Here is a 25,844-nt window from a genome sequence, read left to right on the forward strand (position 1 = left end):
CTAGCCCTAATGCATAGCTCCTAGCCCTAATGCCCAACTCCTAGCCCCAACTCTTAGCCCGAACACCTAGCCCTAGCTCCTAGCCTAGCTCCTAGCCCTAGAAAGATGTTGGGAAGAACCCAGATAGATTTCAGCATTACTTCCTAGATTTCAGATAGAGTATTGAGATATTGTTACGTTTGTGGGGGGTAAACAATACTATACCTTTGTCGAGATAGAATCGTGTAGATTAGAATGCACCGAGTGTCGCGTAGAGGAATCTCTATGGATCTAATTAGGCCGTCTGTCCGGGTAAGAGCATTTGCATGTCGCCATAAGGGGCGTGGCTTTGTGTTAAGTACTTTTATGGCTTAAAGATGAATTCCCCAGTGTGTAGTTTGCCTCTGTTATCTTCCCTCCGACTTTATTACAGTTAAAAAGCCCGCCAAACAACAACTATAACAAATGACTCCATTCGCTCACAACGCCACCAAGGCTAACCAACACCCAGCACATTTGCCGATTGTGCCAGTCAAGCCCCACCTCACGGCCTTTGACATTATGCAAACAGAGATAGATTGGACTCCACCCCCCGACGACTCATGGTGGGGAAGCCGCGCCCTGGCTTTTGTGATTGGTGGAGGCACGATGGAGTGATTGAGTGGCGCTCGATGATTGGACAGAGTATGATATCATTGTGGATCATTTGAGAGCTGAAAGAAAAAAAAGACCAACTCCTAGCATCTAAGACTAACTCCAGGCGTCTCGCCATCTTGCTCTCTCTCTCTCTCTCTCTCTCTCTCTCTCTCTCTCTCTCTCTCGTTCTGGCTCTCGTCTTGAGTGGACTCTGTTGTCTTAGATGCGCTGGTGAGGAGACGTGTCGGGGCTTTGGGACTTTTGCAACGTGGAAGGAGGAGATGTTGGTTGACAGTGGTGCTCTGCGGAGAAGGAGGGGGTCACGAGCGAAACAAAGAGAGATCCTGCCTGCTTGCCTCACGCCGGTGGATGGCTATGGGTGCGGTTCCGCGGCATGTTGTGCGCTTCCCGTGCGGTGACTCTCGTTCGACGACCAGCAAGCCCTACCAGCCATTTCGGGATGCAAAGCTAAGTGCCGGCCGGTTTGAAACGAAATATCATTTATTTTTACTTTCGTTTTCCCCTTGTTTGTATGCGAGTCTGATGGAGACGTCTCAAATTAGGAAATAGGTTTTTACCTCACATTCATTTTAATGGCTTGCATTATTTTCATTAAATCATTATTTGTGACTTTCATTTCTTGTCTTGTTTGGTTTCTTTGTTTGTAGATTCGGATTAACCCAGTGTGTTCCCGATTGGATAAGGATCGGGCCTTCCCGTGCACGCCAAAGATAACCCCGCCAGGGTTCGGAGTACGCCTCAGAGTTGAAGCTCGTTATGGCTATCCGTCAGCTCAGGGATCTTAATCCCGGGTGACGCGACAATATTTATATGACGATCATGAATTGGGCAAATGCATTACAAGGTAAAATTTCTAGCTATGCCACTGACAATCTGTAGACAAATCGGTATTCCTGAGAATAATTTAGAGATATTTTCCATCCTTATAAACAGCAGATAGGATAGCCATCTCCATACACCGAACTACATACTCATGGATCACTTGCTTTCAAAGCACAATGGCAACTTTGTAATCTGAATGCATTTCTTTGGAAACGCAATAGCTGAATGGCAACACGATAACTCAGATTAACCCATCCCAAGGAGCCCAAAGGCATTCGAGAGTTAACAAATAAATGTGCATTGGCACTAAATGGAAGCCCGACTGGACGGGGCAGGCGTATTATCCTTTCAATAATGGTTATTACTAAGCCGGATGGTCTTTTATTGGCATTCTAATAGTGACCCAACAATTCTCTTGGAACAAATTCAGCTTGCAGAAGCTTAGGAATACAAAACCTCATTCTTATGACATCCACTTAATGTTGTGACATGATGCGATCCTTCCTTCCAGTGTCCTCAATTTCTCATAGCGTTGACTAAATAAACGCCACTCTGGCTGATATCCTTCCCAATGACGTCGTAAAGGGTTGCGAGAGGACGCCCCTTTCTCTGAGGTTCCTTGAGCCTCCAAAGTAGGACTTTCTTCGCTGGTTCTTCATGGTGCAACACATGATCAGGAAGGCGAAGTTGGCATTTCCTCACAATAGCAGAGATAAATCTCTGTTGGTGATATGGTCTTGCCAAGAAACGTTCAAGACTTTGCAAAGCAATCGGGTGTTGGTATAGTATCCAATTATTTATCTCGTGCTTGGCTCATGGTCCAGGATTCACACCCAGAGAGAAGGATGGACTCAACAGTAATTCTGAACAACCCTAGATCTCCAAACTTTGGTGAGGGCGTCAACTGCTGTCCCAAGCCTGAGCTTTTCTGCATTCTTAGTCATGCTACGTGTTGGAGCCAAGGCCTATAAATTCATTCACTTTCTCTATCAAACTTCCTTATTACTCACAGTACATCTACTAGGAACCCCAAATCCTTGGGATTCCGAGTCTAGCATCTTTGTCATGAGATTGTCATACACCCAACACTTTTTTTAAGGCTCCCCCTATGGCCTGTAGGATGGGTGTGGACTTATAGCTGTTGTAGGATTTGTTACAATTATTACCCTCAATTTTAATGGTACCCCAGAGTTTCTCTCCGACCCCGAGGAGTACGCTTTTTCTTTTTCTTACTTTTTCATGCCAATTTCCAAGCTGTATATCAGAGCCGGCTGGGACTTTCGGAATCAAAAATTGATCATTAATGGGAATACAACATATGCGGGGTAGAAAAATTGTTTGACCATGACCTAATTTTAAGGTCATGACCTAATTATAGACATTTTAACATTTTTCACCAAAACTGGACTAAAGTCTGTCTAATCAGAACAACATTGCTCCCTCGAGATAGCCTAGAGCAAGGAGCATTTCCACATAATTTACATCATACCCCTCCTGGTTAAAGGTCAAGGTCAAATGGTGATCTGAAAAAAATAACGCACTTTTTTTTTAATCATCGCTCAATTTTTCCAATGCGGAATCTTAGACCGCTTGGCCTTCCAAGATGTTCTTGCGTCATAATAGTGGATCTGCACGGAAGTTGTGCACCTGATATTTGTTTTGTGTCCTTGACCTGCATTCGCCAAACCCACCTCTGCAGGTCCATCTTGCTCTTGCAGGGCCCGCTCCACAGCACACATGGCAGCCTCTCGGCAAAAAGCTTGTAGGTCTGCACCGACGTAGCCCGGGGTTAATTGAGCCAGGGTTTTAAAGCAGATGTCATCCGGAAGCCTTACGGTACGACACAGCACAGACAGTATCCTGCACAAGAAAATGGGTACAGGCGTTCATCGATGGTGTAGAGAAGATTGTGTCATGCGATGTTGCTGTGTGCACAGACCTCTCTCTGGCTCCCTCATCTGGGATCCCGAGGCAGATTTCACGATCGAAGCGCCCAGCACGCCGTAGCGCAGGGTCAATAACGTCAGGCCGGTTCGTCGCCCCCAACACCATCACCGGTGAACTTACTGGCAAACTCACGAGACCTACAAAAGACAACACAAAGGATTGAGTTTGGGAACTGGCCACAATGACAGCGACAACCTTTTCTATCTCTGCTGCAAATCATGAGCCGGCAACACATTAACTTCAGATTACCTACAGTTAACATGTTAACGCAATTGTTACAAACTTGATGCATGATGATGAAACAGTGCAACGGTGTTCTGACAACCAACTTGACTTCTACTCCGAAACGATGTCACGTACCATCCATACAGGACAGGATTTGTGCCACAATCCTTCGTTCCATCTCCTTTGAAGCGCCATCCCTGCGTGGCGTAACGACGTCAATCTCGTCGAGGAAAAGCACGCAGGGTGCACTGCTCTGGAAATGGCGAAGGAACGCAGAGAGTGGTTTGTGAGAAAACTCTGTCAAAGTATCCGATTCAAGTTACAAAAGCACTTGGGAACAGGGGTTCTCTTTTTTGTATACATAGTCGAGGCTCGTGGAAGAATTAGCACACTGAACGGATCAGGACGTAACAGACAAACAGGACGCAAAACACGCATGCTTGGAGAAGGAAACTCCGAGGAGGATAACCCGGAAAATTTCAGTGGGGTTAAAGAGGGTAGAAAAAATTGTGGTTTTAGATTGGGGACGATCTGACAACTGTCCTGTTCTCATCTGTTGGGACAGATAGATCACTGACCAGTCTGCGATGGCAACGCGATAAGCCCATAGAGTCAGCTTCAGCGCACGAGATTCCAATGATTTTGAAGGCCTTGCTTTCCACAGCATCAAGATGAGCAACATGTGAGACAGGGGAGCCAGTTCCGAGAGCAGTTCTAGTTTTTGATTGTACCCAAATATTTCTTCATTTCATGTTGCTTTAACACCTGTGCTGTGTTCCTTCAGTTTACAATATTGGCTTGGTGCTACATGAAAAAAAAACCACCTTTAGAGGCCATTTTTCCCCGCAAGCGGGGGTTGGCCTTTTTCGGGAACTGTGGTTGTTGTTGTTTTTCGGTCCCCTTTTTGAAGCAATGTTTTACGGCCGGATGCCCTTCCTGACGCCAACCCTTTTTGCCGCCTTTAACGACAAGCAGGGAATTACCAGTGAACTGGTACTCAATTTGCCGACCTCGGAAGGATGACAGGCTGAGTCAACCCCCCTGGCGTTAATTCAGCGATTGACCGGGATTCGAACCCAGGATCCTCGGATCCTAAGCCGGCACCCTAGCCGCTAGCCCAACACCAGGGCCAGGGACGCTAGCCCAACACCAGGGACTACATAGAAGAAACCTATTTCCTATCCTGTATGAATCTATATTTCCTGTGCTGTCCAACAAATTTATGAGATGCAGTATTATTTCACTGCATTCGGAAGGAGGCATCTCGGCTTGCTTGCTCAGGCTTAGTTGCACGACATAGATTTAACATTCATTTTCTACCACTCATTGCGTTTTGTGGACATTTATAAACAGTGTTTAGCAAAACATACTATGTTTGTGATGCCTTAATCCCTTAAAATTTTTCGTACGACAATAGAAGAACAGGAACAGCATTAGGTGGAGCGCATACCTCTGCCAGGCTGAACCAGTTTACATTTTGTATCCCACTGTTTTGATAGGCCAGATCTGCATTCGGACATGAACCAAAATATAATCAGCTTGTTCTTGTCACCTAACCAACTCATCCACCAAGTTTTGTCTGAATCTGGCCACAACTTTTTGAAGTTTCGTTTTTGGCCTCTCTCTCAATTCTGGTGTTGGGCTAGCGGCTAGGGTGCCAGCTTAGGATCCTAGGATCCTGGGTTCGAATCCCGGTCGATCGCTGAATTAACGCCAGGGGGGTTGACTCAGCCTGTCATCCTTCCGAGGTCGGCAAATTGAGTACCAGTTCACTGGTAATTCCCTGCTTGTCGTTAAAGGCGGCAAAAAGGGTTGGCGTCAGGAAGGGCATCCGGCCGTAAAACATTGCTTCAAAAAGGGGACCGAAAAACAACAACAACCACAGTTCCCGAAAAAGGCCAACCCCCGCTTGCGGGGAAAAATGGCCTCTAAAGGTGTTTTTTTTTTTTTTTTTCTCAATTCTGAAGAATCATTTAAAAGATTAATTATAGTATCCGGATCTTCACCAAAATCAAATCCACAAAGTTTCATCCGAATACGTCAATAACTATTCGAGATATCCTGCTCAGACAAACAGGAGTAAATATATAACCTCCGTCGACCTTCAGTGGCAGAGGTAACAGGAAACTACCTCGTCTGGAGGAGCTTACCACAGCCAAGTCGAACAGCTCCCGCACCTTCTTCTCCGACTCGCCCGATACGCCTGAGACGACCTCAGGACCTGCAACTTGCACCAATGGTAGCTCCAGTTCCTGTGGAGCCCCAGCAAAAAAAGTTATATTATAACGATCCTTGATAAAATGATTGATGCAAACTGCTTTTTGACCCAAGCACAGCAGACTATTGACCTGAGATTCCAGCGAAGAACTGAAGCATAAAATACAGGTGTGTGAAAACATTTGAGAGAATAACAATGTGCATACCTGTACACTTATGTTTTCTACTGAACTGGCAAACGCTGATTCTAAAGTCGCTAAGCAAACATTTGTGCTTAGCAAGTTTAGGGTCAGCGTTTGAGGGTTGACATCCCCAGGCAATTCATTTGTCCTCACAGTTGTTATCCATTCCCATCTGAGATAGCGAGACAAAAATACGTGACTTTCGAAATGACGTATCCACCATAAATGGATGAGTTGTGCATGTGTGAGGCATGTTTTTTGTGGAGTTATTCTCGAGCTTTCTGATGTGGAAGGTGATACACCAAAATGATCATCCTGATCTTACGAGTTGATTAGGCTAGTTAACGACACAGAAACTGGAAGAATTCCCATGTTTTAAACGCGCGCCACGTTGAGATGTATAGAGAAGCTCAATACATCCTTTTACGGCATGGCATTCTAATTACAAAACTAGAACGGCACTCAGTAGAGAGCATACCTCTGCCTGATTTGGCCATATCACTCAATGGTGAAGAATCACATAAAAAATTATATCGCCGGATCCGGATCTTCACCAAAATTGCATCGATTCTTCCTTATCACACACACAACCTGTCCAACAAGTATCGTACAAATCCATCCATAACTTTTTGAGATATCCCGCTATGTATCGTTTTTGGCCCTATTTCCCAATGGTGAAGAATCACTGAAAAAATGAAATAATTCTCATATCCGAATCCATATTCAGATCTTCACTAAAATCGAATCTGTTTCTCCTTGTCACACACACACAACCGGTCCACCAAGTTTCGTCCAAATCCGTCCACAACTTTTGAGATATCCTGTTATGTATCGTTTTTGGCCCCATCTCCCAATGGTGAAGAATCACTTTAAAAGTTCTAGTAGCCGGATCCGAATCCGGATCTTCACCAAAATCTAATCATTTAGTCCTTGTCACATACGCTACATCCTTGCCAAATTTCGTCCGAATCCGTTCACAACTTTTTGAGATATTTTGTTCACAAACGGACAGACAGGGGTGTAAACATAACCTCCACCCACCTTGGGTGGCAGAGGCAATAAATGACAAGAAAAATGATAACAAAGCATATATTCATTAATACTAATAATATTAACAATAACAATAGTGGTAGCATTTGGCAATAATAATAACGCGTATAATCCCCTTCCTGGCCAAGCATATCTGGTACTTGGTGAAAGGTAAGCTAATGCTCAACTTGTATTTAATGGCCTTGAAAGTCATCCCACAACCAAGTTGGAAACAAAGGGAGTGTGCAATGGTAAAAGTTACATGATGATCGGATGGAAAATGCGGCTGGCATTCCAAAAAGTCTGTTTTCTGCAGGCATGGGTTACAGTGTTTCACATAGCAGGAATAAATGGAATATAATATCAGGAATATAATTAATAACAGACTTACCCCAGCAATGGCACGAGCCAACAGGGTTTTTCCACACCCCGGGGGACCATGGAGAAGCAGGCCACGTGGGGGCAGGACACCCAGCTTCTGGTAGACTTCTGGGTGTCTCATATGAAGCAACAGTCTGCACAGCTCCTGCGCTCATAAACATCACTCAATTCAACTGGATGCCAATCTCAATTTGGATTACCCGATTAAGTAAATAAATACAGTGTACACTAAGTAGTGACCCAACCAACAACTCACCCTCAATGTATCATCATTGCCTCCAACATCGACAAAGCGCTCCAATGGCCACTGCGGTTTTGGCCAAACATTCTCTAGGGAATAAGATTACCAAGGCTCAGTTATTGATCAAACAACAACAACAACAACAACAACAAAAAGGCCACAATGGCAAAAACCAAAAACAAACAAAAAAACAAGCACCTGATTTGTCCAACTCAATCATCTCCACATTTTTCCCCTTGGTTCTTGCTCTTTTTCTATTTGTTTTTTGCCTTTTCTTCAAATCGCCATCCTTCTGGTCTTCCCGCTTCTGGTCTTCAGCCTTAAAAAAAACAAAAAACACAGAAAACGATATAATAGCAATTAAAATTGGGCCAAAAGGTTACCGTGACACTCGCTTCTCTTGCCGCCTGACTGAGCCTGGTGGCAAAGAGGATGCCCCATCTCAAAGCATGGTTGTTGTTGTAGTTGGATTTCCAGCGACAAGATTTGATAAATGCATTTGGGTAGTGGTTTTCTCTTAGAAGTTGAGTGACGTGCAGCATTTTCATCCGGCATTGTTCATGGTCACTGCAGTGTTTTTGCAACGACATCAAGTCTTGTCGCCAGCAATCCAACGACAACAACAACCATCAAACCACACCTCCACACACGGTGGCACTTCCATACATACAACACACTTACGAAACCACAAGCCGCATTCTCCGTGAATACAACATCAACATCACCCACAAACCACAAACGTCCTGACGAGCACAGCTGTCAAAACCAAAAGACCAGATGAACAAATTTGACAGAAAGAATGTCATCTACAACATACAATGTGAAGATTGCGAAGCCAATTATGTGGACCAAACGTCCAAACGCTTAACCACAAGGCTAACTGAACACCAACGTGCTGGAAGACAAGACAGGTTGTCATTGGTTGTGACACACACACCAACACACATTCTCATGGAATCAGACCACGATCCTTGGCACAGGATCTTTGAGAGTGAACCGCGAGATTGTCGAGGCCTGGTATTCTGATAGAAACTCCATCAACCGACACATCGACTTACATCCCACATACAAAGCACTACGCAATCAATTACAACGTCAAAAACGGCAGAGTCATTTGAATGCAAGGAAGCCCTGTGATTGGCAAGGATTTGGACCAATCCATCACATGAACCGTCCCCAACGGAACTTAATGGTTAACACCACACTGAACGCCTCTGAGGAAGAGAACTAGTTTGTTCTCGAAACATCAGGCTGTTAATAAAGATTTTTAAAAATTATTTTACTGCTCAGTGTGCTATCATTTACCAATATACATATTATATATAAATAGCATTAGAGGGCGTGACATGTGTATGGGAGTAAAGAAGAGGCTGCTCTTCTCCATTTCTGCATGAATTAAATCTCACCTGGGAGTTCGAGGTCGGTGGTTGGGGGCGTATATTTACCAATACGTCAGTCAATAGGCAATGAAGGTACACATGTAAACAATTGCGATATTTGACGCTTACCCATTACACAGTAGTTGTATGTCGTGGTAGAATCTTGAACTATATTTCTGCCTTTGTTTGCACAAACGTTTAATTATTTTTAAAATTCACGTTAAGAGAGAAAACAGGATGCCTCCAAAGTTGATATGCATTCGCATTGGCCTGCTCAGCACATTAACATAATTTATCGTGTCTGAGGCGGTTCGCCACGCCCACTTACCGCCAACTTCCTGTGCAATGTGAGGGTGGCTTCGGTATATTTCATTCTTCATGGCTCGTTGTGTTTGTGGGTGTGCGCTCGCAAACCAAACTGTTTCTTTTGATTGCAATCTTTCATGTCGTAGTGAGTGTGATGGACGTGCTGAAATCCATAGGCAGGGCCAACATCCACACACCCAGCAAGGAAAACAGTGGATGACCCCGCTAACCTTGAAATCTCACGATGTGTGAGAACAGGATTTGACAATGTATGAAAGATCTTTGTAGATGCTGATTGGCACTGCATTCTATGGTGATCAATAAAGCCTCCATCTCCTAAACTGTGACACAATATTGTCTTATTACAGTGTATACAGGTGATACACTACTTCAGTAGCGCTAAACTTCCGGGTTTTATTTTAAACGATCTTTTAGATAATTATATATTAAATCGGAAGCCAGGTGAAGCTGCCGTTTCAGGTGTTTGCCCTTTGTCAGAGTAAAAGGAAACACACTTCAATCAACGTTCTGTTGATCATCGTTCTACCTGTGCGTTGACGTAGAATGACACTCCTTCACGATCACAACTAATTTTCTATTGCACTTTTTGTTAAAGGTCTAGACTCGTGAAAGATTTTGATAAATGGGGGCTGAAGGTCAGATGATCGTCATACCTCCGGTTTGTGGGGATGTCCAAGACGTCGTGGTAAGCGAGACGAATGGCTCGCCGAGGAATCCAAGAACCAGCCACCTGGGCTTGACTTGCTCTGATCCACAACACTTTGACCAGCATCATCTTTCTGTATATCCTTGTACATGGCAACCAACGACTCATTTACCTGGTTTCGATCCTAGAACACAAACATTGCAAAATATTACGAAACAAGAGCAATGCGACTGTGTCGCCAATATGCGTCCGCGCAGTCCCTGCCCGTGACCCGTGACAATGGATAGAGGCCCTCTTTCACTGTCCAAAAAATAAACTACAATTTCAGAAACGTTATAAGGTCGATTTAAACCCATTCAGTTGTTTTCAAGTATCACATTTTCGCCAGACAGGACAGGTTTCACATCGATCGGTGAAGCGGTTTCAGAGAAGCGATTTTTTTTTACATATCGGCTTTCAAGCCAATATGGGCCCCACACCACGTGACATTTAAAAAAAAAGTACACTCTGCATATACAATCGTGGCCAAAAATATTGGCACTTGCAGTTTTTTCAAATAACTCACAATTTTCTCGAAAAATAAGTTGAAATGAACAAAAGTATTTGGTCTCCACAAGTCTTAATTTCACTGTTAACATTACAGAACCTTTGTTTTTGATTCAGAACTTAATATATCCTTTTAAATCAGAAAATAAAAAGAAATGGAATTGACAAAATTATTGACACCCTAGATTTAATATTTGGTAGCACAGCCTTGGACAAAATAACTGCAGTCAAGCGCTTCCTAAAGCCATGAATGAGCTTCCTACACCTCTCTACTGGCAGTTTGACCCACTCTTCTTTTGCAAACTGCTCCAGTTCTCCCAGATTTGAAGGGTATCTTCTCCCAACTGCTGTTATCAGATCTCCCCACAGGTGTTCAATGGGATTTAGATCTGGACTCATTGCTGGCCACTGCAGAACAGTCCTGTAAACATAGAGATGATATGCTTTACGAAAATGCTCTAATTTAGTCTCATCTGTCCACAGGACATTCTCCCAGAAAATTTTTGGCTTCTTCAGGTGTGTTTTGGAAAACTCCAGTCGGGCTTTCTCAGCAGTGGGGTCCTCCTGGGTCTTCCACCATAGAACCCCATTTCATTGACTTGGTGATGGATGGTGCGAGGTGAAACTGTCGTACCTTGTGTCTGAAGGTCGGCTTGAATATGTTTGGCAGTTGATCGAGGTGCTTTCTCCACCATTCGAACAATCCTTCGCTGTAATCTTCGATCAAGTTCTCTCTTGCGGCCACGTCCACTCGTCCAGGGAGGTTGGCTACTGTGCCATGGGCTTTAAACTTCCTGATAGCATTGCGTACGGTGGACACGGGAACATCAAGGTCTCTGGAGATGGACTTGTAGCCTTGAGATTGTCCATGCTTGGCTACAATCTTGTGTCTGACCTACTCAGACAATTCTCGGGTTTTCATTCTTTTCTCCATGCTCATTGCGGTACACACAGTGACACAAAACAGCAGAATGACTCCTTTTCTCTATTCAAACTGGTTGAATGAGTGTTTTTTATATTGCAGGCACCTGCAACCCACCAAAGTTCAATTGAGTGAGGTCTTCAGTGAGGTTCAAGTTCAAAGTGAGTTCAATTCCAAAGTAAAGGAGAATCACCTGCTTGAAATCTAATTATTTCTAACAACTTCTAAAAGGTGCCAATAATATTGTCCGGGCCATTTTAGGATTTCTGTGTGGAATAACCTAAGATTTAATAATTTTTTCAGCTTTTTTGTTTTGTTCCACTGCAAACCAAAGAAATACAAATGTGGATCCCAAAATATTTTATAATTTCAACAATTTTCTGGAAGAAATGGTGCATTATTTGAAAAAAGTGAATAGTGCCAATATTTTTGGCCACAACTGTGTATGGGTAGGGGATCACATATTTTACTTAAAGCATTGACTCACCATCACTTTCATTCCAACATCTCTCGATATTTGCCGAATTATCCTTCTATAACCCACCCCTCGCTCCCCACTCCCCAACCACCCTCTCCAATGCCTTGTCAGTTTTCTCCCTCCCAAACAGAGAAATAAACTGAATGGCATTATAAAACAAAGATTTCTCAAAACAGAGAAATTTCTATATAATAGAAATATATACAATGTTTTCGTGTATTTAAGTCTGAACTAAAAACCTGTTGCTCGTATTTTTTCTTAATTTCATTTATTCAATTTTGTTTTTGCATTGCAGTCCAAATATAACAAGTACAAAAAGTTTTAATTAAAACAAAAGCCGCGTCGATGTTACACAATGCCTAGATGCAGCTGTGCCTATAACGTCGATGTTATAGGCACAGGACATTCCTATTGATTCGATTACTTGATGTTATTTTTGTGCAAAGTGAAAATACATCTCGGCAATTTCCCGTGTGTGGCGACGAATTTTTAATATATCTCGGCATTTTCCCGTCTGTTATTTCAGGCGGTGTATGACTGACCATGCCGTGATTGTAAAAAAATATATCTCGGCAATTTCTCGTGTGTAGCGACACGTGAACGAAGCTATGCTCCTCTCTCCACATTATTGTGACGACGTATAAATGAAATATTTCATCGTGACGATTGTCATCAAATGGACGAATTTTTAATATATCTCGGCATTTTCCCGTCTGTTATTTCGGGCGGTGTATGACTGAGCATGCCGCGATTTAAACAAAATATATATATCTCGGCATTTTCCCGTCTGTTATTTCGGGCGGTGTATGACTGAGCATGCCGCGATTTAAAAAAAATATATCTCAATGGACTTGAAGTTACAGGCCTTTGAGAATTCATTTCGTTCTATAAAGGGCAACTTTCATCGGATTTTCTTCCTGTTTTTTTTCAACCGAGTCTAAAACTATGTTAGCGATTGTGAAAAATGAAATGATATATCGAATTTGATTTGAAATAAAACTGTGTGAGAGAGGAAGACACCACGGGCCTACAAAACAGGCCTCAAAGCTATGCGAGTTAATAAAATGGTGGATATTTGTTTATATGAAGGCTCTCCCAGAATGGGTGGAGCTATGGTTCCCAGAATGGGTGGAGCTTTGAGGTTTTGTCTTCTCTGCAAGAACAAGAAGAAGAAGAAGAGGAAGAGGAAGAAGAAGAACAACAACAACAGCAGAGGGCACTCTATGAGCAGCGTCTGCGACGCGGCTAAAAAGGGCAACCTTCAAATCGTTAAAAATGTTCAAAAATATTTCCTTTTTGAAGTTTACCTGTGCGAGCACTTCAATGCATTCACCACACAATCCACTCACCCCTTGGTCACCAAAATCCTCATCATCCAGAATCTCCACATCAGTGGACTCGGCCTCGGAGCTCGACATGTCTGTCCTGAAAAAGCAACAGAACAAACCACTCTGAGCAAACGTATGATGGTTACATATACACATAGTGGTTTGCATATACAGTGTATATATATATATTATATACACTGTATATGTATATATATATATAATATATTTATATATATTATATATATTGTTGCGGTTTTGAGAACCCACACTTGTAAATATGACATTAAAGGGTTAAAGCAAACTGGACTTCTGCGCATGCGCAAGATTGGAGGTCTCGTCTCTTCATAGCTGTCCATGTGCGCTCGCTTTCGAAGTTAAGTAACTTTTCACAATTGTGTTTTTGTCGAAACTGTATCTTTCTCTCGGTGTATGTACCTATTGGGGTGTCTTTAATAGTATTCTTGGCGTTGGTTTTTCATACCTGCATACAGAATCGTCGGTCTTTCTTATCGCGTTTTCTGAGGCCTAAGTGTAGTACTAGGCTACCGTGTCCGACCTTGGCTTGAGGCTTTGTTTTTGTCTCAGCGGTTCTCCGATCGCGCTGCAATTACTTTCCGGTCTCTGTTTTTCACGGTCTTTTCACCCCATACTTCCTTGTTTTAAAATCTCAAAAAAAAAAAAAAAAAAAAAAAAAAAAAAAAAATTTCCTTCTGTTCTTATTAGTTTATTCGTTCTTATTTATTCGTTCTTATTTATTCGTTCGTTCTTCGACCACGTTGTTTGTGATCACGTGATCATGTTGTTAAAAAATGTCTCATCTGACCCCTGAAGACCTGTATTCTGTCATATTCTATAACACCTTTTTCTTCTTCTTCTATAAAAGGATGCTTTCGACTTGCTCACCAAATCTATTCATTCCAAAAAAAAATTCCATCTCTTATAGTGCATCTTTCATTCATTCCCTAAACTCTCCAGCACTCCATCCTCCCTCCAGCGTCCTCAAACGTATTTTTGACTCGAATGTCTCAAGAAACTCATTTTGCAATAAATGTTCGTTTCCCATTAATCGTACATTTTTCAAAATCCCATTTCCCATCACCCCTCCCCTCTAAATCTACCCCCTTGCCCCTCCCCTCCAAATCATCCCCATCACCCATCTCTTTCAAATCTTCCCCCTTGCCCCTCCCTTCCAAATCTTCCCAATCACCCATTCCTTTCAAATCTCGCCCCACACCCCTCCCCTCCGAGACTCTCCCTCGCTCCTCCCCTCCTAGACTCCCCTCTCACCCCTCCTCCTCAAAGCGTCCTCCCCGCTTCTTCCCCCTTCCAACTTTCACCTTCATCTCCCTCAACCTTCTGCCTCACTCTTCCCCCTCGTCAAATAACACCTCACTGCGCCTCTCCCAATCACCATCAAACCTTTTGTCTGCCCCATTCTTCCCTTTCTCCAAGCTATTCTGTAATCTCCGACACACCTTCAACAGCTCTCCCTACCTCTTCCTCCTCTTCCACATCTTACCCTACCGCTCCCCCCCCCTGTTCTGTATCCGATGCTCCCCCTTCCTCTTCCTTAACAGTATGGACCTCAAACATCTGGGGCCTTCGCTCAAACTTGTCTGATCTCTCCATACAGGTTGCTTCTGACAAACCCGACGTGATCTGCTTAACAGAAACTTTCCTCCTTCATGATGTCTCTGATTCCTTGGTATCTCTCCCAGGTTACTCCCTCCTCCGGTATGATAGACCTGAGCCTCGTCCTGGAGGTGGGGTTGCTATCTTTATAAAAAAACTCTTCCTCACTCGCCCTGCACTGCCCTCTCTCCACCTCACCCCCAGGAATACCTTTGGCTACGGCGTCCCCTTCGCTCCTACCTTTTGTTCATATGTGTGTTGTACCGTCCACCAAACAGTGATGACTCCATCTACATCTCGCTGTCTGATAATATGGACCAACTTCTATCTACCCATCCCAACTCTCTCTTCCTCATATGTGGTGATTTCAATTGTCACCATGCCAGTTGGCTGGGTGTGGGTACCTCTCTCACCAGCCATGGCTCTTCAGCAAAGGACTTCTGTGACTCACTGGGACTGACACAATCTGTCAATTTCCCGACCCGGATCTCAGTCAATGGAGCATCTTCTCTTCTGGACTTGGTTATGACTAACTTCCCTGAAAATGTCTGCTGCTCTTCTTCTGCTCCAATTGGCTCATCTGATCATGTGCTTGTTAAAGTGGACATCTCTCTGACCATTCTCAGAGAGACTCCTCAGCGTCGACGAGTCTGGCATTTCACTCAGGCCAACTGGCACGGTCTTCAAGCAGCCATCAATCATCTGGACTGGTCTCCCATCTCTACTGCCTCTGATATAAATTCTTCCTGGGAATTCTTCCAAAGCAAACTGCTCTCTCTCATGCACAGATTTATCCCATCTCGTCTTCTGTTGTCATACCCTTCCTCCCGTCCATGGTACACGGAATCTTGTGGTGAGGCTATTGCCCAGAAACAACTTGCTTTCGTCTCCTGGAAAGCAAATCCAACGGAAGGAAATCTCATTTCCTTTCACAAAGCCCGAAACAAGTGTGTGTCCACCCTCAGGAGCCAGGAAACAATATCTCTCCGTTCTCAGGACCGAACTCTCTCATCTGTCTCCCTCTTCCAAATCCTGGTGGCGTCTGGTCAAATCTGTTTCTGGTGTTTGTTCCCCCTCCATCCCCTCCCTCACCTCAAATGGCCACACGGCTGAATCCGCACGTGAAAAAGCTGAATGCCTCAACTCTGTGTTTGCCTCTAAATCTTGTGTCCCAAACCCATCGCTCTCTGTACCCACCGTACCCAGTCGTACCCAGCTGCTCCTGGACTCTGTGTCCTTTCCTCCTGACAAGGTGGAAAAGTTTCTGTCAACCCTCGACTCGGATTCTGCAACTGGACCTGACGGCATCAGCCCACGGGTCCTAAAATCCTGTTCTTCCGCTCTTTCACTCCCTCTCTCTGTTCTCTTCTCCCTCTCTTTTGCTCAAGGTCATCTTCCATCTGCTTGGAAATCTGCCAACATCACCGCTTTGCACAAAAAAGGTGCAAAAACAGATCCCAGCAACTACAGACCAATCAGCCTTCTCCCAATTATCAGCAACGTCATGGAATCCATCATTGCTTCAGATATGAAATCTTTCCTCTTCTCCAATGGCTTGATCTCTGATCATCAATTTGGTTTCAGACCTGGACACTCTACTCTGGACATGCTGCTTCTGCTTTCTCAACAATGGATGGAGGTCCTCAATGCCAAACAGGAAATTAGAGCAGTCTCCCTTGACATATCACGTGCCTTCGATACGGTCTGGCACCCCGCTCTGCTCACCAAACTCTCCTCTTTTGGTATCCATGGAAATCTCCACGCATGGCTGGCGGACTTCCTCTCTAGTCGTAGTCAACGTGTGGCCCTGAATGGGTTTCTCTCATCTCCTCTTCCTGTTCAGGCTGGAGTTCCACAAGGCAGTGTTCTGGGCCCTGTGCTTTTTCTGGTCTTCATCAATGATCTCTCTGACTCTCTTGAAAATCCTCTGTATCTCTTTGCTGATGACTCTACTCTCTGTCGCTCCATTCTTCATCCCTCAGATCGGCAGTCTGCAGCCTCCTCACTCTCTGCAGACCTGGACAAAATCACAGACTGGGAAAACAAGTGGAACATGTCTTTCAATCCTGACAAATCTCACACTCTTACGATGTCTCTCCGAAAAGACCGACTGGACAACCCTCCCATCCACTTTCTGAATAATCCTCTCCAAGAAGTTCTGTCACTCAAGCTTTTGGGTCTCACTATCTGCCATGATCTTTCCTGGGAAAACCACATTTCAAATCTGGCCTCCAAAGCCAGTCGCCGACTGGGCATCCTCCGTCGTGCAAAGTCCTTCCTTGGCACACCTGAGCTCCTCACCACATACAAAGCTTTCATCCGCAGCTCAATGGAATACTGCTCTCCCCTCTGGGCTGGTGCTCCTGCCTCACACCTAGCGCGTCTTCACGCTGTTGAAACCAAAGCATTCAGAATCATTGGAATCTCTCGTGATGAAGCTAACTCCAAGGGCCTCTCACTCACTCACCGCAGGCAGGTTGGTGGTCTTTCCGTCTTCTACCGACTCCTCTCTGGCCTTGCCCCCCCCCCCCCCCCCCAGCTCTCTCTGGGCTCTGTCCCGCAAATATTCCTACAGGTCGTACAAGATCTGCCTGCAACCCTCTTATGGTCAAACTGCCAAAATCAAGACTCTCTGCTCACCTTCACTCCTTCATTCCTCTTTTCTCCCGCCTCTGGAACAAACTCCCTCACTCTCTTCAATCCCACTCCACCCTCCAGGTCTTTAAAACAGCTGTTCACCACCATCTCTTATCTTCCCCCATCCAAAACCTTGATCTTTTCTACCCCCGCTAATTTCACCCCAATTCCACTTTTTTGAAATACCAACTTCTGTCCTGGAAGTCCTTGGTGTCCTTGTGTTTTATACTTCTCCCTCCCCCCCGCCCCCCCTTCCCACGCCTCCTCCCCCCCAAGCCCTCTCCCTTCCACACATCTCCTTGCTCTCAAATGTTGTGTTTGTGTGCTTCCCCTTCTCTCCCCATTGATTTCTGCTCCCTCTTTTTATATATTTTGTTTGTCTGGTTGATTTGTTTGTGAAGTAAATGTTAGCTCTTTCACGAGACTCGATTCAGCATTCAAAAAAAAAAAAAGAAAAAAAAAAAAAGAAAAAAAAAGGTAGCACTCCGTAGATAGGCCACAAGCAACACTTAGGTCACCATAGGACTTCAGTTATTTCATTAGTATGTGTATAGATAGGGCCGTGTTTCCAATAGTTGAATCTGCGTTGTGTCAATCAAATAAGTAGGCCCAATCCATTCATTTTGGCAGCCTCCCTCTCCAAGCGACGCCATTAAGCGCGCCCTCCTGTCTGTGCCCCATGGCCCTCCCAAATTGTTACGCGCCTTGCCAGCAGCGTTCGCAGCCTCGCTGGGCTTCCGCCCAAACGCCGCTATAAGCCACGAGGTGAGGCCCGAGAAAGGCGGCGGAATGCCAGGAAGAAGGTGTGGCCACGTCAACCCACCAACAGGGCGTGGCCGGTAAGCGATGACCAGCCAACCAGGGCTGAAGTGACAGCGCCGACAGGCGTGGCTTTGGGGCTCACAGAGCGATCGCTGCTTGCGTTATAAAAGGGCGAGCGCAAAGCCCTTTTACAGGACTTATACGGCAGCGCTCGTGAAAGAGGACTAATGCGCTTGATTGGTTGTGTCAGGACTTGCCAGAGGACTTGTTGGAAGCGCACTTGGTAAAATAACTCGTGGTTATATGCGCTTTGCGAAAGGACTTACTCGCTGGCGCTGATTAAAGAAGGACTTACTGGGAAACGCGCGTTGCAGGAGGACTAATGCGTTTGATTGGTGGTGACAGGACTGCGCGTAGAGGACTGTCGTGATTGAAAGAGAACTGGTTGGGAGAGCGCTCATAAGGGAGGACTGTGAGGACTGCAAGGAAGCGCGCTGATTAAGAGGACATTGGAGAGGGGGCGTTTGGCGCGAATAGTACGCATATTACGTACGCAGCACACCAGCCTTCCCCCCGTTATAGGCTATGAGCCAAAGGGGTTGGTCGGTACCATACAGATGGAGTAAGGCTCATTGTGATTTTTAGCAAGATATATGTCCCTAGATATGAAAAAAAGTGATAGCAGTGTATAACTCTCGGCCATCTCTGTGTTATCACCCGAAATATTATTATACGCCTGCTTCGCTTCGCCAAAAAATGTGATATTTGCTAAAATTGGAATAAATATGTTTTTAAGGACCACAGAGTGCCAATAATTTGCATACTGGATGCCAACTAATATAGTAATAGAAATATAGAACATTTGTGGGGGTTATTTATCAAAATATTGATATAATGACAAAAAATATGTTAAATTTAGTGAAAAAGTGGTCGAAATCGCTTCGAGTTCAGAATTCACATTGTACATTTTTGTCAATATTTCAAAAATGAAAACTCCCAGAGTAACATTTGACCCCTCAAAATCTTCGCAAGGAACCACTGCATTGGAATATATCATTACTTTGTAATATGGTGGTTGTTTGGGGCACATATTTTGGCAAAGTTCAAAATATGTTCAACCATACCCCCTAATTTTGATATTTTGGAACGAAACATAGCTTTTGAACATTTTAGGTTTATTCGTCTACTACTTTTGGTATCTCAGTGTAATTTTTGGTATTAGCTAGTATCCTAAAGTAGGTTTGTAACATCAGCTACATTATATTTCACAATGCATGCAAACTTGCTCCACACTCTAGGTTTATCATGATCTCTCGAACAAATACGATCTCGATCTCGATCTCGATCTCGGCACTCTGTGGTCCTTAAAAACATATTTATTCCAATTTTAGCAAATATCACATTTTTTGGCGAAGCGAAGTGGGCGTATAATAATATTTCGGGTGATAACACAGAGATGGCCGAGAGTTATACACTGCTATCACTTTTTTTTTCATATCTAGGGACATATATCTTGCTAAAAATCACAATGAGCCTTACTCCATCTGTATGGTACCGACCGGTCAATTTGGGGGGTCTGGCTCATAGCCTATTATATAATATATAATACTAGCTTGGCTCGGCTCGCTACGCTCGCCTCACCAAGCGTCGTTACTGAGGAACGGGCTTATTTTAGCTGAGGCTAATGACTGTACCTGAGTTGCTGTGTTGTCATGGTTTACACCAATCATATTACAAACAATTATTTTGCACAAATGTATTTGTTGTGTTTGTGATATTACATTTTAATAGGCAATTTAGGTTGAAGATTTAGGTTGAATGTTTTTTTTTCTTTCAAGAAAGAACCCCTCAGCACATACATAGGGGGGGGGGGGGGGGGGGTGCAGACTGGAAGTTTGGGATGATTACACCTCACCACCACGTAATTCAAAACACCTCACCACATATAATTTAAAACACCTCACCACACATAATTTAAAACACATCACCACCAAGTAATTTAAAACACCTCACCACCAAGTAATTTAAAACACCTCACCACCAAGTAATTCAACACATCACCAAGTAATTCAACACATCACCAAGTAATTCAACACATCACCACCACGTAATTCAAAACACCTCACCACCACGTAATTCAACACATCACCAAGTAATTCAACACATCACCAAGTAATTCAAAACACCTCACCAGCACGTAATTCAAAACACCTCACCACCACGTAATTCAAAACACCTCACCACCAAGTAATTCAAAACACCTCATCACCAAGTAATTCAAAACACCTCACCACCACGTAATTCAAAACAACTCACCCCCACGTAATTCAAAACACCTCACCACCACGTAATTCAACACATCACCAAGTAATTCAACACATCACCAAGTAATTCAACACATCACCACCACGTAATTCAAAACACCTCACCACCACGTAATTCAACACATCACCAAGTAATTCAAAACACCTCACCACCACGTAATTCAAAACACCACACCACCACGTAATTCAAAACACCTCACCACCACGTAATTCAACACCTCATCACCAAGTAATTCAAAACACCTCACCACCACGTAATTCAAAACACCACACCACCACGTAATTCAAAACAACTCAACCCCACGTAATTCAAAACACCTCACCACCACGTAATTCAAAACACCACACCACCACATAATTCAAAACAACTCAACCCCACATAATTCAAAACACCTCACCACCACGTAATTCAAAACACCTCACCACCACGTAATTCAAAACACCTCACCACCACGTAATTCAAAACACCACACCACCACGTAATTCAAAACACCTCACCACCACGTAATTCAAAACAACTCACCCCCACGTAATTCAAAACACCTCACCACCACGTAATTCAAAACACCTCACCACCATGTAATTCAAAACACCTCACCACCACGTAATTCAACACCTCATCACCAAGTAATTCAAAACACCTCACCACCACGTAATTCAAAACACCTCACCACCACGTAATTCAACACATCACCAAGTAATTCAACACATCACCAAGTAATTCAAAACACCTCACCACCACGTAATTCAAAACACCTCACCACCACGTAATTCAAAACACCTCACCACCACGTAATTCAAAACACCACACCACCACGTAATTCAAAGCACCTCACCACCACGTAATTCAAAACAACTCACCCCCACGTAATTCAAAACACCTCACCACCACGTAATTCAAAACACCTCACCACCACGTAATTCAAAACACCTCACCACCACGTAATTCAAAACACCTCACCACCACGTAATTCAAAACACCTCACCACCACGTAATTCCAAACACCTCACCACCACATAATTTAAAACACAACACAGCCACGAAATTAAACACCTCACCACCACGTAATTCAACACCTCATCACCAAGTAATTCAAAACACCTCACCACCACGTAATTCAAAACACCACACCACCACGTAATTCAAAACAACTCAACCCCACGTAATTCAAAACACCTCACCACCACGTAATTCAAAACACCACACCACCACGTAATTCAAAACAACTCAACCCCACGTAATTCAAAACACCTCACCACCACGTAATTCAAAACACCTCACCACCACGTAATTCAAAACACCTCACCACCACGTAATTCAAAACACCTCACCACCACGTAATTCAAAACAACTCACCCCCATGTAATTCAAAACACCTCACCACCATGTAATTCAAAACACCTCACCACCACATAATTCAAAACATCTCACCACCACGTAATTCAAAACATCTCACCACCACGTAATTCAAAACACCTCACCACCATGTAATTTAAAACACAACAGCCACAAAATTAAACACCTCACCACCACCTAATTCAACACCTCATCACCAAGTAATGAAAAAAACACCTCACCACCACGTAATTCAAAACACCACACCACCACGTAATTCAAAACAACTCACCCCCACGTAATTCAAAACACCTCACCACCACGTAATTCAAAACACCTCACCACCACGTAATTCAAAACACCTCACCACCATGTAATTCAAAACACCTCACCACCACGTAATTCAAAACACCACACCACCACGTAATTGAAAACAACTCACCCCACGTAATTCAAAACACCTCACCACCACGTAATTCAAAACACCTCACCACCACGTAATTCAAAACACCTCACCACCACGTAATTCAAAACACCTCACCACCATGTAATTGAAAACAACTCACCCCACGTAATTCAAAACACCTCACCACCAAGTAATTGAAAACACCTCACCACCACGTAATTCAAAACACCTCACCACCATGTGTTTTAAAAACACCTCACCACCATGTGATTTAAAAACACTACCACCACGTCATTTAAAAACACGTCACCACCACATAATTCAAAATACCTCACCACCATGTAATTCAAAACACCTCACCACCACGTAATTCAAAACACCTCACCACCACGTAATTCCAAACACCTCACCACCACATAATTTAAAACACAACACAGCCACGAAATTAAACACCTCACCACCACGTAATTCAACACCTCATCACCAAGTAATTCAAAACACCTCACCACCACGTAATTCAAAACACCACACCACCACATAATTCAAAACAACTCAACCCCACGTAATTCAAAACACCTCACCACCACGTAATTCAAAACACCACACCACCACGTAATTCAAAACAACTCAACCCCACGTAATTCAAAACACCTCACCACCACGTAATTCAAAACACCTCACCACCACGTAATTCAAAACACCTCACCACCACGTAATTCAAAACACCTCACCACCACGTAATTCAAAACAACTCACCCCCATGTAATTCAAAACACCTCACCACCATGTAATTCAAAACACCTCACCACCACATAATTCAAAACATCTCACCACCACGTAATTCAAAACACCTCACCACCATGTAATTTAAAACACAACAGCCACAAAATTAAACACCTCACCACCACCTAATTCAACACCTCATCACCAAGTAATGAAAAAAACACCTCACCACCACGTAATTCAAAACACCACACCACCACGTAATTCAAAACACCTCACCACCACGTAATTCAAAACACCTCACCACCACGTAATTCAAAACACCTCACCACCATGTAATTCAAAACACCTCACCACCACGTAATTCAAAACACCACACCACCACGTAATTGAAAACAACTCACCCCACGTAATTCAAAACACCTCACCACCACGTAATTCAAAACACCTCACCACCACGTAATTCAAAACACCTCACCACCACGTAATTCAAAACACCTCACCACCATGTAATTGAAAACAACTCACCCCACGTAATTCAAAACACCTCACCACCAAGTAATTGAAAACACCTCACCACCACGTAATTCAAAACACCTCACCACCATGTGTTTTAAAAACACCTCACCACCATGTGATTTAAAAACACCACCACCACGTCATTTAAAAACACGTCACCACCACATAATTCAAAATACCTCACCACCACGTGATTCAAAACCACCACAACGTTATTAAAAACACTTCACAACCACGGAAACAAAAGTTTGAGGGAGTCGTCAAGTGACAACACAGACACTGCCCAGATGTGTCGATATATAGATAAATGACTGTACCCGAGTTGCCGTTTTGTCATGGTTTAAACCAATCATAATTCAAACAATTATTTTGCACAAATGTATTTGTAATATACGTGATATCACATTTTATAAACAATTGAAGTTGGAAAAAAATTAAATTCCTAAAAAAATCCAAAATAAAAATTAAAAAAATAGGAAAATTTTCCAAAAAAGATACCCTTAGGACATACCGACGGGAGAGATATGTGCATACCAGAAGTTTGGTCCGATTTCACAAAAGTTTGAGAAAGTAGTTCAGTGACAACACAGGACAGGACAGACGCTGCACAGATATATGTAGATATATTGCATATAAAGATGGTAAAACAGAAACCGTCATGCTTTGGGCACATCATGCGTGCAGAAAACAAAAGTCTGAAGAAAACAAACCATGCTGGGTGTGGTTGAGGGAAGAAGAGGAAGAGGCAGACCTTGCCTGTGCCTGATTGATGGGTTAAAGGTTGCAACAAGCTGTCTCTCCCAGAGCTTCGGGAAGCAGTGCAGGATAGGGTTGTTTAAAGAACTCTGACCATGAATGCCACTACAAGTTGGACACGACTTGACGGAACTATTTAACTTGATAAGTATGTTATTTGTGCTTAAATGTTTCCGTTAAAACCATTGCAGGTAATGATAAAAATTACAGGCCAAGTACTGATAATCCTTATGTCGTTTTATAATCATCGTACAGAAGTAGTTGGCACCTTAACATATGCCATTTATAACCTGAGTTCTGGGGACTGCTCACATATGTGGCCATCTCACTTACCCGTCGTCACCAAGAACGCGTTTGGCCGAATGTCTTGCCTCCCGCATGGCCAGCTTCGACTCTCTCTCCATCTTACAAACACCCCTGTAAACTGTATACCAGAGTGAGGAGGGAGATAGCATACATACAGGGTGTTTCAAAAAGATTGATACAACTTTGACTTCCTGCCATTTCTTTGGTTTTTTGACCTATACAGTTTTCCTTTTCAGGGTTTGGTGGTGTTATCGTGGTATTTGTTCCCTGGGATTTCTAGCTCCGCAGCTCAACTATGCCATTGACAGTGGAGCAGAATACAAAGGTGGTGGCTCTGTGGTATGAGACAAAATCATATGGAGACACCCGCCGGAGGTTCTGTCGAGAATACGACCTCAGAACACGTGATGGACCCACAAATTGTGCCATTCAACGTATTGTGAAACATTTTGAGCACATGGGTACAGTGCACAACCAGAGCAAGGGAAACAGTGGCAGGCCAGCATCAGTAACCAAGAGCCAAGCCAGCATCAGTAACATCGTCGCCGTGCGGGATTCTGGAGCGGACAATCCCAAGAAGTCCCACTGCCGGTGCTCCCAGGATCTGGGCATCAAACCAACATCAGTCTGGTGTATCCTCGCAAAGGAACTGAAGCTTTCCCCATACATCATCTCTATTAGGCATAAACTGAGTCAATATGACATGAGAAGGAGACTTGATATGTGCACTTGGCTCAGTGACAGGATGGAGCGGTACCCAAACTGGATCACCCTGATGTGGTTCAGTGATGAAGCCCATTTCCACCTGAACGGTGCCATCAACAACCACAAGAACATTTTCTGGGGGGCAGAACCACCTGAGACCTACAGGAAAGTTGGACAGAACTTTGGAGTCAGGATCAATGCCTGTCTGAACAGGAGCTGGAAGGGGCACACATCGAGAACGTCAATTACAAGGATTTTGTGTAAATGCCAATTTCAGACCTTGGGCTCTCACTAACCATAGCAGTGACTTCCTGCAATAGCAATGAGTGATAGAAAATACCATGTCATAAGCTTTCAATAAATGTTTGGTTCCTGTTCCTGAGGTTTCTGTTTCTTTGTAAATAAACGTTTAAAGTGGTATCACTCATTTTG

General features: G+C 43.7%; 1 protein-coding gene across 2 annotated transcripts in view; it reads right to left on the minus strand.

The window, feature by feature from the left end:
- Nucleotides 1-25,844, minus strand: part of NVL (nuclear VCP like) — a 54,265-nt gene that overhangs the window by 12,775 nt on the left and 15,646 nt on the right. For both annotated transcript variants that reach the window (XM_068115008.2, XM_068115007.2), the window contains exons 4-13: nt 24,735-24,825; nt 13,328-13,403; nt 10,040-10,216; nt 7,879-7,999; nt 7,696-7,769; nt 7,450-7,584; nt 5,781-5,882; nt 3,766-3,883; nt 3,398-3,542; nt 3,150-3,318 (exon numbers count right to left, since the gene is read on the minus strand). In XM_068115008.2, the coding sequence (XP_067971109.2) occupies nt 3,150-3,318; nt 3,398-3,542; nt 3,766-3,883; nt 5,781-5,882; nt 7,450-7,584; nt 7,696-7,769; nt 7,879-7,999; nt 10,040-10,216; nt 13,328-13,403; nt 24,735-24,825 (1,208 nt within the window). The remainder of the gene's footprint in view (nt 1-3,149; nt 3,319-3,397; nt 3,543-3,765; nt 3,884-5,780; nt 5,883-7,449; nt 7,585-7,695; nt 7,770-7,878; nt 8,000-10,039; nt 10,217-13,327; nt 13,404-24,734; nt 24,826-25,844) is intronic.

The sequence above is a fragment of the Myxine glutinosa genome, chromosome 5 (genome assembly GCF_964187855.1).
Source record: "Myxine glutinosa chromosome 5, kmMyxGlut1.1, whole genome shotgun sequence".
NCBI classification, from domain to species: Eukaryota; Metazoa; Chordata; class Myxini; order Myxiniformes; family Myxinidae; genus Myxine; species Myxine glutinosa.